At 39.9% G+C, this 14,269-nt stretch overlaps 1 protein-coding gene across 1 annotated transcript in view; it reads left to right on the forward strand.

The window, feature by feature from the left end:
- mpp7a (membrane protein, palmitoylated 7a (MAGUK p55 subfamily member 7)) overlaps nucleotides 1-14,269 on the forward strand; it is a 73,289-nt gene that overhangs the window by 27,196 nt on the left and 31,824 nt on the right. The window contains exon 2 of the mRNA XM_039617097.1: nucleotides 4,555-4,702. Within this exon, the coding sequence (XP_039473031.1) occupies nucleotides 4,666-4,702 (37 nt within the window). The 5' untranslated portion in view covers nucleotides 4,555-4,665. The remainder of the gene's footprint in view (nucleotides 1-4,554; nucleotides 4,703-14,269) is intronic.

Consider the following 14,269-nt stretch of genomic DNA (forward strand, 5'->3'; position numbering starts at 1 on the left):
GACAAAAGGAAATATAGTTTGATTGACATGTCTCTATAGTATACTTAAAAGCATGTTTAGCCAAACAGAATCAAGGCTGTGTGTAAAATCAAAGTCAAATAAAGGTTTCCAGTTTCGGAGAAAGACACCAAGATAAGACTTGGATTTTTTTTTTGTGCCAGGGTCAAACTGGTTAACACCCTTTCTGTCTGTTTACTATTGAGTCGTAGTGTAAAGTAAAAGAGGGTGGAGCACAGTCAACCCTTAGGCAGGAGGAACTCGAGTTTCAGGTCTTTCCAGGTGAGCTGACACACCTGGTGGGTGGGTATCATCCTGTATGGGAGGCTCTAGTGTTTTTGTGCACGTCTGAGTGTCTGCTGCTGTGTACAAAGCTGTTTCTGTTGAAGGAAGCAGGTGATCTGGTAAGTCCCTGCAGAGCTTTAGGCCATTTCTTCTTGATTTGTTACCTTGTGTAGTACATCTTTGTCATTGGTTAGACCAGATTTTGGCTGGTTGGCTTACTGAACCTGTTTTTGCCCTGCACGTGTATTCAATCATGTGCTCATGAAGGTTTCTGTGGTTAAATGATTTTTGTGTAGACGAAGTGACTTTGTTTGTTCTTTTTTCACTTTCTATCAGTATTTGTACAGTTCATACTGATTGATACGATAACCCTGTTACTATGAGCTTTTATTAAGTTGAAATTACATGGGAAGTGTTACATTTTGGAGTGCAGCTGCAAAACCTTTAGTGTAGTTTTCTACAGGAAATATTGAATACAGTAGGGAGTTGTATATTGATTTTCTTGGCGTGCGTGTGTGTGTTCATGTGTGTACATACACATACACAGAAGTATTTTATGTGGAAAAACTGGACAATCGTGAGGAACACATGGCTGAGTGCTGATTCTGTCTGAGCTGTCAAAAAATCCCACCTGAGCCCGAGAGATGAGAGCTCACTTTTCACAATATCCCATTAACCGCTTACAAGGACACCACCCTTGTTGATATGAACTCTTCTACATCTTGGTTTACATCGATATTCCACATTTGCTAATCTGTTTCCATACACATGCATGGACTTCTTCCTGTTGCTCATTGTTATTACTGCTCCTCTCCTCCTCCATAGCAGTTAGTCGTTCCAGGAACACAAACCGTGCCAGGTACCGCCAAGTCTTATTTTAAACAGCCCTGATCCCTCATAAAGCTAGCGGCTATTAAGTAGAAGACGCATGGCACACTCCAGAAAACTCAACCCTGTCCCGCCAACGTCACGTGCCTCATGCTTAATAGGAATGGACGTGGTGACACTTTGGCAGGGCCGCAGCGAGGCAGGAGAAAGACATTATTCAACAATGTGTTTTTCCACAGAAGAACCAGAAAACAGCAGAGGGCTGCCATCAGGAGGATTTCTCAATTTCTTTCTTTCCATTTCAGAATGTCATGTGGATGAAAATTCCCAAAGACCACGCTTTAATACACTGCAATTATGCACAGCTCATTGAAATGGAGTTCCACTGTGTGTAAATGAATGTTCGTTTTTACCACAGCTGGTTAAGCTGCAATTATGCTCTTACAAGTGTGTCATGTATGCTTGTGTGCATCGGCTGTAACTCTATCTACTTCTGTCTGTCTGACTTTGCACATTGTGGTGGTTTGGGGTGTTGGTATTGGGGCAACTGTGAAGAAAGAAATCAATTTGTATTTCAGCTACTCTACATCATACTGACTTGAAGCAACCACAGTTTTCCATAAAAAGCACAGCTTATACCTCGTTTTAAACCCATGAGCTTGTACATCTCTCATCTTCAGTCTCTGTAGCAGAACCTCCCTCCTCTAAACATCATCACAGGAAAAATATTTGGAAACCTCTTTTTATGGACTGGAAGATTGTGTGATGTCTGCTACCATAACTGACCTTTATGGGAACACACAAGAGCAAGCAAAAACAACATAATGTACCCTTCAACATGCAGCTGTTGATTACGGTCTGCAAATTTAATAACTCAGCAAGTCTGTGGCCTTGGATGCTGCAAGAACTATGCAGTGGATTTAGATGATAGTTGGAGGTAAAGGGTTAAGGGATCACCAATGATCACACAGACCTCAAACAGTTTTATCCTTTTAATATATATTTGGTACTGACTAAAACATCTAGTAGGATTGAGTGTCTAAGAAGTGTCAAATCTGAAAGCTAACATTAAATATTTTCATCAAATTTGTGATCACTGCAGTGATTACTTTGATTTAAATGTCACAAGATGAATTTCTTCAATCTATCTGACAGAATGGTGTTGGTAAAATGAGCATGTGTTGCACAGGCTGCTGAATAAATTTTCTGTCATATCGCTAAGGACCAGTGTAGATAAACCCATCCGGCTGAAGCTGATCAGCAGACACTGGAGCTGCTGGATAACTTTGGAGCTAACTGCTCCTTTGAGCTGTAACCAGAGCAGGTGTGACAGGGCTGGTTTTGGATGGTCATCAGTTACGCAGTGGAGACGAGTGTCATTCATGGTGGCCCAGTAAAATCCAGTGCCAGTAGCTGGCCTTGCTGTTACTGGATGTGGGAAGAACAGGACAGACAGAAAATCCAACATCCCAATGGGTGCCTGGGGAGGATTCAATGGCGTTGACCTTTGTTGGCAAAGTTGACCTCTCTTGTGTCCTGTTGTTGCTCTTCCTGTCAGGCCCAGATGGAGACGGCATTTCACCCATTGAACCCTGAGAAAGCATTCAGAGGATGACATGTTTTCTCCTGTGTTTCTTTACCTGATGTAGTTCTTGATGCCTTTTGGCCATTTGCTTTGAGCAGTGATTTTCCAATGTCCTGTCTGCTCAAGAAAGAGGAGAAGAAGCTAAAGATTAAATAATGAAACTGTCTTCAAGTTTTAAACTTGAAACAGACTTTACATTTCTTGATAGGCAGTGCGAAGTTTCAGGCACTCGAGTGTTTTTCTCTGTAAGTCATTCATCTCCTGACTGTTTCTCTCTCTAACTTCATCAACATCCAGCTGAGATTCAGATTGTTCCACTGATTCTCCCCGCAGGTCCAGCAGAAAGGCTTGTTTTTGAAAATAGAAGAAGAATAACAGTCTGTAAACATTTCCATCACCCAGATGTGTTTTCTTGCATGCAGACAAGATCTTCTGACTTACACACATACAGGTGTTTTGTTGAGGAAAAGTGCTTCAGGTTGCACCCCAGCTGGGTTTTTTAAGGTGAACACTCCCTGCAGTTGCAACAGTTCCCAGTAGATGGTGGGAGAACCATTCGGAGATGTCAGGCTTTACATGGATACATGGAGGGACAGCTCATTGCAACTAAGCAGAGCTTGACCTTTATCAACATGGCAAGGTGTCACTTTACTCCTCCCATGACCATCAGATTTTCTTGTGGTCTAAACAGACACTAACAGTTCAGAATGTGGTCATTCCCCTTTAGACGGAACAAAAAATGAAGAAAAAGGCAGTGCAACATACCTTAAGACTTTTCATGATTGGTACTATTTTGCTACATAGGCTCAAACTCTACATGTGTTCGTACACAGCTGGAGCTTTTCTTCCTGTTAAAGTTTGTAGTTCCCACTGACACCAAGTGCTTTCTGATACGGTGTTGTCTGATTGTCGGGGTTTTCTCTCTATTGTAGGGTGTTTAGTTTACAATAAGCGCCTTGATGTGACTGTTACTGTGATACAGCTTATATAAATATAATTCTTTAAAGGTTGGGGTAAGGTAGCTGAAACTTGAACTCATGTAGAGGATGAACAGAAGGAGAAAAAAAGGATTAGTTTGATCATGGAAAACTACTTCGATAGAATCCAAGAATAAAGACACGGAGTTGGAAATGAGCAAAAATGAGCATTGTGTTGTCCACAATGATGTACATTAGCTGCTTGGTTTCCTTATGTTGTGATTCAGGGTTATTATATATATATATATATATATATATATATATATATATATATATATATATATATATATATATATATATATATATATATATATATATATATATATATATATATATATATATATATATATATATATATATATATATATATATATATATATATATATATATATATATAGATATATATATATATAGATATATAGATATATATATATATATATATATATATATATATATATATATATATATATATATATATATATATATATATATATATATATATATATATATATATATATATATATATATATATATATATATATATATATATATATATATATATATATATATATATATATATATATAGATATATAGATATATATATATATATATATATATATATATATATATAGATATATATATATATATATAAGCTGAAAAGTCGCAGCAGAAAAAGTAATGCGTTGTAAACACCAGATGTAAATTGTGAACACACCGTTAACACACATGCACTGGCTCACCTACAGAGAAAAATATATGTTTTGCTGGTATAATATATATTTATATCCATGGTTACAGATGCCAGTGTAATCCCTAAACACATACTGAGACATATATATCTATTCTGCCACAAGTAGGCTCAAAATTCTTGTTCTCTTGCAGGGCTCTATGGTATAAAGCCCATCCTCAGATTCAGCTGGAGATTGCTTCCGAGGAGCTCCTGACGCCATTTTCCACAGTCTGAGGAGAACCAGGAAGCAGCCGGCAGGAGACATGCCTGCCCTGGCCACTGGAGCCGGCCACGAGCCAGGTAACGGACCCTCAGGCGAGGAACACAATCAGCAACACTACTAATATGTGTCTTTTAGAAGAAATTGCAAAAGGACTTATTTGATTCATGCTATTATGTGGCTCCACAGCATACAAATAGAAGAGTATGAATGCAAGTCTGACCTCAGCTGAAAAATGAATACATCTTTATTTAAATGTCAGTAAAGCCTGGTGCGCCCACCACTTTAAGGGGAGCCCAAATTTAATTTCAAGGTAGAAAAGAATTACTCTTCGTGTGCCTCAGGGTACTTTTTCTTGACTCGAGTGGACCATGTAAAACTGTGGTTGGAAAATAAACCAAAGTCTATTTTCACTCCATTTTGTGCCCAGCCAAATGAAAAGCATACTGCTGTGAATTTACAGTTTAACAACATGGAGCAAAATGATGTTAAAATACATACACCGTGCTCTCGCCTTCCAGTTGTGAGGAGTGCGTGCGTGTGTGTGATGTCAGAATGAGGAACATGTCAGGCTTGTCATCACTGAGACAGCTGGCAGAAATCACCACCTCTCCCCTCAGGAACGCTTTCCTCCTCTCAGACCGGCTTAATGGGCGGCTACATCACTGTGCACGCACACACAGAGGTCTTGACCCGACAAGCTCCGAACAGCATGAGGACAAAAAGGAGGAAAGACATGACGCTACGCTGATGGATAAAGAGCGTGTGTGTTTCTGTGTCCAGATTTGTAACAGAGTAACAGGGTGGCTGTAGCTCAGGTGGTAGAGCAGGTCAGCTACTGATTGGAAGGTTGGTGGTTCGAGCCCTGGCTCCCCCTAGTCTGCATGCCAAATATCCTTGAGCAAGATACTAACCCCCAGTTGCTCTCCAATGCATCCATCGGAGCGTGGATGTGTGTGAATGTTAGCTAAACAGCACTGAAGTATAGAAGATTGCTTTGAGTACTCTGGGAAAGTAGAAAAGCGCTATATAAGAATCAGTCTGTTTACCAGTAACCAAAGGTCCCATTGTTCTGGAAATTTGTAGTCATTTTGGGCAATTACCAGCAAGGGTTCAGGTTTCCAAATAAAACACGTAAAGATTCCTTCGGCCCATCTCCTCTGCTTTTCCCCCTTGATGGTCCCGTGAAGTTGTGTAAGCAGGTGAAACCTAATGAACATTATGAATGTTGTGTTACAGGTTGGGAGGAGACACAAATGCTTGTGGTTAGCCTGCCATAGGGAGTAACCGGCATTCTACCAACGTTTGCACAGAATACTGGTAGTATTACTCCTAGTATCATAATAAAGCTGTTGATTTAGGAGCCAAGGTTCTGTGAGGATGATGGAAAAAGAATTCATAGTTTTCAAGAAAAAAGCAAACATTTAATTGACAAATATATTTTTAGATCAGCTATGACTTGAAACTACAGCTTCAAAATGTAACAAGGAAATAACATGTTAAAAAATATGATGACTGCTGGTGCGCCACTGTAGTTTAATCTGTTTCACTACAATCTGTACTTCCAGCTGGAAGACATATGATCAGTGTTGGGTAAGTTACTTTAAATTAGTAACTTAGTTACATTACTAGTTACTTCTCTAAAAAAGTAACTCAGTTACTTCAAGTTACTCGTTACTTTCAAAGTAACTAGTTACTAGGGAAAGTAACTTTGGTTTTACTCAGAATTCTCTTGTTAATGTGTTGCTTCCGTAACTGGATACCCAGCCAGATTGCCAGTCTTCTATCTTGCTTACTTGCCACAAGTGCACTGTGCCACCTACCAACAGAAAGGAAAAAATAATGTGCACATTTCCACGAGAGAAATCCCACGCCTGGACCGTCGTTGACCGCCGCCATGATTCTAGCCTGCTTTTTACATCCAACACAAAAACTGCAGTCGTGGTGCTTTTGATTGTACTCAGAACTCAGAAATTCTGCCTTCTGAATAGGAAGATGTAGGTAACACCAGACTGCAGATGAGCTGCATACAGAGCTGGACTGGGACAAAAAAAATCGTCCCGGGCATTTTGACTAGAGACCGCCCACCATTATAGGAAAAATCATAAAGCCTTTGAATGAAAATAAACACTGTTGTGACAGTGATGTACACTGTTCTGATGGTATATATGTATCAATCTATCAATTGTTTGTTGTAAGACTCAGATAATTATTTTTTTAAAAGCGAGACATTTTAAATGAGAATAATAAAGAAAAGTATTTCCTTGTGCCCCCTTTCCTGTTAATGCCCTACCTGGCCCCTGGCAACACTTTGCTAGATCCGCCCCTGCACAGTTACCAGCTGTCAGCTACTTAGAAAAGGATCCTGGTGTTATTTGTCTCTCAGAAACAGTTCATAACTTCCCTTCAACTCATTCATGTCACCTAAAAGGTAAACCTGTTTCTCCATCACCTGTTCAGCTCTGATGATTCAGTAAGGACATCTCCTGGTTTCATCTGCATGTTTCCCTCTCACCACATATCCAAACTGACATCATGACCAGCAGCTTTACAGCTGTGGCTCCAGCAAACATCAGCTGATACTAGAAATTAATATTAAATAAATTCTAACAACAGCTGATCAAGCTTAAACGTGCTGCTGTTGTTTAACGCGACATCCGCTGGTTTCCTCTTTCTGGCGCAAAGTGGGCGATAAACAAACACGAGAGAAAAGCCGATCAGCTGATCATTGATCAGTTTCGTGATTGAAGTAGAAACAGGAGAGAATGAGAGAAGAAGAGGCAGCTGTGCAGCTTCAGCTTTGTGTCTTTTTCATTGTAGCTGAAGTCCGGGACAAACTGTTCCTTTTCACCTCAGTACGAAAACGCGTAATATTTTCTCTGAATACCAGACGATTCTGTTTTTACGGGACGGTTGGCAACTCTAATAATTAACCGTATGAACAAAATAAAGTTCAGCATCAGTAACATAGCACCCACCCAGCTGTATAGAAACTCCGTCATGCTAGCTAGCACGCAGTACGAAAATGTCAGCATACCGAAAATAAACTCCACCTAAACTTGGTTTATATCTGACCCAGATAGACTGCAGGTCATAACTTCTTACCTGAAGTTCAGTTCACCTGACACGCGGACCGGCGGCCGCTTCGGGTCTCTCCTCTTGCCTCCCTTTTCCTTCATCCACCTGCTGGCCTCCACCACTTGCTAATGTTATTGAATCTGTGGAAGCTCTCGCGATATCCACCACCGCGAAGTAACGAGTAACGAGCCTATCTAAATCCCAGTAACGAGTAACGCGTTCCTGGTTTTGGCATAATAACTAGTTACCGTGCTCGTTACCACAATAATAACGTAGTTACTGTAACGCGTTACTTAATAACGCGTTAGTCCCAACACTGCATATGATAGATAGTATTTTATTGAATTTCCTTTCTGCAATGTAGTTTTAGATTTGACATGCCCTGGTTTTAAAGGTTGCTCTACTACCACAAATAAGCCACAAAAATGATGATGATGAAACTCTGCAGAATCGTGTGGCGATTGAGAGGCCAAGCACGAGAGAGAAGAAATGAGAAACCAAGATAAACTAAAGTGAAAGGCAGTTATGGCATCGGGAGAAAGGTTTGTGGTATGCTGAGATTTGTTGCACCCTTAGCAATGTATTACGCCATCACAATTTCCTACCACTGGAAGGATGAACAACATTCATCCATCTATCAATCACCCTGTATCCTAGTTAAGGTCACGGGGGCAGAAGCCTGAGCAGAGAAGCCCAGACTTCCCTCACCCTGGCTCCCTTATCTTTAGTCAGAAAAATTAGGCTCATCTGGGGGACACCAAGACTTCAACAGAGCCAATCAACAGATATAATCTCTCCAGCAAATCCTTGGTCTGCTCTGGGGTTACCTCATCAGGGCTCGCAAAATCGCTAGCCCGACGTCCCGGGCCTAGCGAATTTTCCAGTCGGGCTACCAAAATCTATCTCAGCCCTGCCCGTCGGGCTATCATAGGAAGGAAAAATATATGTCATTGCTTTTGCATTCTTTCGGAAATGTAGCTGGGTAATTGTGTCATTGGCATCGGGGAACCACTGTCAATATGTGACATATTGAAATCGCGTTTGAATTTGCGCTTGTTTTTTGCTTTCACTTTGCGATCGCGCGAACTGTGTATAGAGAGCGGCAGTACTGATTGGTGAGTGACGAATAATTGCGCACCAGTTCCTCTGACATCGTCTTATCACTCATTAGCTTACTATTCAAACCTGACAAGTGAAATCTCCCACAGCAAGCTTAAACATGTGAGAGGTTGATTGCGCAGAGAGTCGCTGACCGTTATGTGAGTGCGTGTGTAAAAGCAGCAGGATATATATTTTAGTTCTGCTGAGCCAAATAAGACAAGTCAGGGTGAAGAAGTGACAGCCAAAGGAAAGCCGACCACAAAACGGAAAAGTTATGACAAATCAGACTATGAGGGAAAAGAAAGTGCAGCTTTATGGTTTCATGGACAAAAGAATTTCTGTGGCTGGAATATGACAAGCTAAATAACCAGGGGTGCACATAAGTGGTCCGCAGGTGCGCATTCGCTGTCAAAATAAAAAACGCGCACCAGATAAGAAGTTGCAACGCGCGTTTGCGTACATAAGATTTTCTGGAGGAGAAAATCTTATGTACAGACATTTGTTTAGAACTCTTAAAGACGAAGAAGCAAGCTCCTTTAAGCAATTACTTTGGTGTTCCTCCACCTCCAAAGAAACGTCAGGAGTCCGAACCGCAAAAGAAGCGCGTATTCTCGGAAAAGTGGTTGCAGGAGGTGAGCTGGCTTCAAACAAATGATGAACGCACAGAGATGTGGTGCAGAATATGCTGTGAAAATCCCACTCTAGCGGACAAAAACAGTGCCTTTTATATATGCATACGCGCGCGTAGCAACTTCTTATCTGGTGCGCGTCTTTTATTTTGACAGCAAATGCGCACCTGCGGACCACTTATGTGCACCCTGTAAATAACATAATGTTCTGCGGGTGTGTTGTTGTTGGTTTCCCTCGATTACTGAGTCGACAAGCGCCTTTGTTACTGGGACCAGTAATTTTAAGAAAGACCCCCATTAGAACCCATGAGAAATGCAAGAAATGCATTATTGCTCAGTCTGCAATATCTTTCCCAGAACAAACACCAATTGCAAAGAACATACTAAAAATAAACCTGAAAAATCTGTTTAGAGCAGCGTACTATGTTGCAAAGAGTGAACTACCATTGGCAAAATTTAGCAGTCTTTGCAAACTTCAAAAAAAATGGCCTAGATCTTGGTTCCACTTACCTCTTACCCGTGACTTCAGTGGAAATTTCAAATTCAGGACCTGACAGACTGATTCACACAGTTCTTACAAGTTCATAGAAATTTCTGTTCAATTAGAACCAAGTATTTGAGTTGATGATTGTAATTTTTATACAATGTTGTAATTTGTGTTTCAACAATTTTTTGATTACTGTTTTGTTTCCATTACAATATTATACTTTAATGTATATAATATTGTAAACAAAACAGAAAAAAAAAAAAACCATCAATCAAAAAATTTCTCTCTTTTTATTCGGGCTACTTAAATTTATTTTGGGCTACCAAAAACTGGAGAGTGCCTGCCCGAAGGGCTACCAGGGATTTTGAAATTTTGCGAGCCCTGCTCATGGTAGGACATGCTCAGAATACTTCATCTAGCAGGCATCCAGAAGGCATCCTAGTCAGATCTCTTATTAATCTGACTCCTTTAAATGTGGAGGAGCAGCTGCTCTACTCCGAGCTCCTCACCCTGTCTCTAAGGGACAGCCCAGCCATCCTTGGAAGTATGGATGGGAATTGATCAGAATTTATTGATTCTGATTCCATTTATCAATATTAGCTGTTGTCACCATTGTTAAGTAGGATCTCAGAGAAATCACATTTGTGCAAATTAATTACAGGCTGTGTGCTCAAAGGTTTGTGCTCATCTGTTTGTAATCTGTTGAAGTTCAGGCTCTGGGGGTGGAATTCACTCAGCTTTAACATTCAATTCAATTCAATTCAATTTTATTTATATAGCGCCAAATCACAACAAAAGTCGCCTCAAGGCGCTTTATATTGTACAGTAGATCGCACAATAATAAATACAGAAAAAAACCCAACAATCATATGACCCCCTATGAGCAAGCACTTTGGCGACAGTGGAAAGGAAAAACTCCCTTTTAACAGGAAGAAACCTCCGGTAGAACCAGGCTCGGGGAGGGGCGGCCATCTGGTGCGACCGGTTGGGGTGAAAGAAGGAAAACAGGATGAAAGACATGCTGTGGAAGAGAAACAGAGATTAATAACAGATATGATTCGATGCAGAGAGGTCTATTAACACATTAACATCACTTTAGGTTCTTGGCTAGCTTAGCATTAGCATGTTGTCCATGCAGATGGTTGCAAAGAGCAAAGTTGTGTTAGGAGCATAACACAGTTGTTTCTGTCCTGGATATCATTTGCACTTTAACACCAGCTGATTGTAGAGCAAGTGCAAGTGGATAAGTGGAATCGATAGGCAAACATACTAACGGTTCCAAGGACTTGGACTACTGGGAACTGTTTCTCTACAAGAACTGGTTATTGATTCCCATCCTTAATTAGAATGAAACTCATTTCTGCCAAATCTATCTTTAAAAGTGAAACCACAAAGAGGAACCAACATTTAAAATGAAAGAGGCAGCAACTGAAAAAAAAGGAGAGAATAAACTCAGACAATAACACATAGACAAAGAGGACATAGAGTAAAGGAAGTTAGGTTCAACAACACAAAGGCTTATACAAACAAGCACTTCCATGGATTTATTCAGAGGTAAGAGAAATGAATCTAAGCTAAACTTCAGGAGGAAATAAAGAATATGGTACTTTTGGTTACACTGTGACACCTGACTTTAAAAGAATGATGAAAAAAAACAGACAATATGGTAGGGATGGTGTCACACACATTAAATTACTAACGTGTGTTTTTTAAAGGGAGTTCCTGACTTGATGAATGGGAAAAAAATGACATTTTCCATACCTATGATTTGTTGCCAAAAAGCCAAGACATTGTTTATATAATAATTCATATAAATTGAATAACTTGAAAAATGTTAACCTCTAAAAACTGTAAGTATGTCTGTAAACTTCAATTTGTAGATACATTTCATTAAAAATGTTTGCGCTTTGATTTGTATTTTCCTGAATTTGTATGCAGCACACATCCTTGTATGTCACCTGCCATCTCTGGCTTATTAAACTGGCAGGTCATAGTGACAAATAACAGAGTCCTAATGGGTTTTTGAGATTTTCCATCCAAATCCATCAGTCTGCAACTTTTGCTGTCACCCTGTTCCCACATTTATACTCAAAGCATGTCAAATATGTCAGCAAAACACCAAACACATGCCTGACAAAAATTCACGCTCTTCAGTGTGATTGCACTTTTCTGGTGGAGTGATCTGTTGGAGGTGTTGATTTGAGGCTGGAGACTTCAGGATGAACAAGTAGACTTAAATCTTTAATCTGCAGATAGCTGCTCCTTTCTGATCCTGGCTTTGCCTGTGGTCTCTGACTGTTATAAAAGATTATTTTTCTCACCACTGTCACCAAATATTTGCTTACAGGGTATTGTCCTGTTGCTTTGGCTCTTTCTCCTTTTTCTTACGATATAAAGTGCCTTAAGATGACATAAACATAACTGAACTTAAACTGAATTCAGTTACACATTTTGGCATTGTGTTATCCATCAGTACATCCTCTTCTGTAATTTCTTTTATCAAAGTTCACTGAAAACCATTATTTTCAGCGAGTTTGGCAAAAGAAAAATTCAAATAAGTATTTTTTACTATCAAGTCTACTGCTTTGTCAGTAAAGCTGTTGCTTGAGGCCGTCTTTCCTCCTCTCGCAACTGGAGAATAGGAAGGTAAATCAAGCCTCAAGTGGATTAGTCAACATGGCTCTCAGACATGTTCAGAAGGCAGTGTTTGAAATATGTTGTCACAACACTATTCACCCAGCAGTCTGGCAAACCTCGGAAACCCCCCCATATATTGAGGAGGGTCAATAATTTACTGAGCACCTGGGAGAAAGTCAAAACCCAGCGTTCATTTCTATGGGCTCAAAATGTGGTCATAAATATTTTGTACTTGTAAATCAGTTTTGTATGTGTAAAAAGAATTTGTGCGTGCGTAAAAAAGATTTGTATGTGTAAAAAAGATTTGTGTGTGTGTAAAAAGATTTGTATTTGTAAAAGAATTTGTGCGTGCGTAAAAAGATTTGTATGTAAAAAAGAATTTGTGCGTGCGTAAAAAGATTTGTATGTGTAAAAAGATTTGTGTGTGGACTTAGCCAAAAACCCCCTGCAAGTTACAAGTACGAATTTTGACCCTATTTTTCTTCCTGTCATCTGATTGGTCAATGTCATGTCAGTCACAAATGTAACAATCCAATCAGAGAACAGATGGGTTTGGCTGTCGGAGGGCACTTTTTTGAACTGCAGGTCCTTGAAGGAATACATGCCCTTTACATGCCAACCCAGCGTTTTCCTTCATCACCACGAAGGAAAACAGTCTGTGGTCGTCCGAGTTTGGTGATTTTTGTGTCACAGGTCTACGTGCTTTATACAGGGACTTCCACAGGCTTTTCAACAGCGCTGCGGACCGCGGGGGGGGCAGTGTTTTGGAAATGACAGTCTTCATTACAAAGCTTTCTTCGTTATGAATTAGCATACATGTTTTTATTGAACATTTGAAGAACTAGCAAAAAAAACAGAAACTGTTGTAGAGGACATAAAGTCAGAGATAGAAACGACAAGGAGCAGGTGCATCTAGTACAGGTAGAGCTGCTGCAAAACCCACAGAGCTCAGCAGCCAGCGCAACAAATTCTGGATCCTTTGCTTTTAGTTAGCAGTTAGCATTAGCAGCACATCCTGCGTCCGATGTGAAAGGACCTTTATGCTGCGCACTGTGACTCACAGCAATGGTCCCGGGTCAGCCCTGACTTTGTGTTAAACTAATCCTAAAGTAATAATGGTATTTCTAACCACTGACATACCACAACTTTATCCTTTCAACAGCTGCTGAAAGTTAGGGGACCTAGCTGCTATCGGATATTTATATAGAGATCCTCCAGCTTCAAACTGTATTACCCTTCAAGGACCTGCAGTTCAAAAAGTGCCCTCCGACAGCCAAACCCATCTGTTCTCTGATTGGATTGTTACATTTGTGATTGACATGACATTGACCAATCAGATGACAGGAAGAAAAATAGGGTCAAAATTCGTACTTGTAACTTGCAGGGGGTTTTGGCTAAGTCCACACACAAATCTTTTTACACATACAAATCTTTTTACGCACGCACAAATTCTTTTTACACATACAAATCTTTTTTTTACGCACGCACAAATTCTTTTTACAAATACAAATCTTTTACACACACACAAATCTTTTACACATACAAATCTTTTTACGCACGCACAAATTCTTTTTACACATACAAAACTGATTTACAAGTACAAAATATTTATGACCACATTTTGAGCCCATACATTTCCTGTATTCAAACAAATAAGTTCATTTTCGTCAGTTTGTCTTTTTGTAAGAAGATCAGTATAGAGAGGGAAGTGGGCT

The sequence above is a fragment of the Oreochromis aureus genome, linkage group 9 (genome assembly GCF_013358895.1).
Source record: "Oreochromis aureus strain Israel breed Guangdong linkage group 9, ZZ_aureus, whole genome shotgun sequence".
NCBI lineage: Eukaryota > Metazoa > Chordata > Actinopteri > Cichliformes > Cichlidae > Oreochromis > Oreochromis aureus.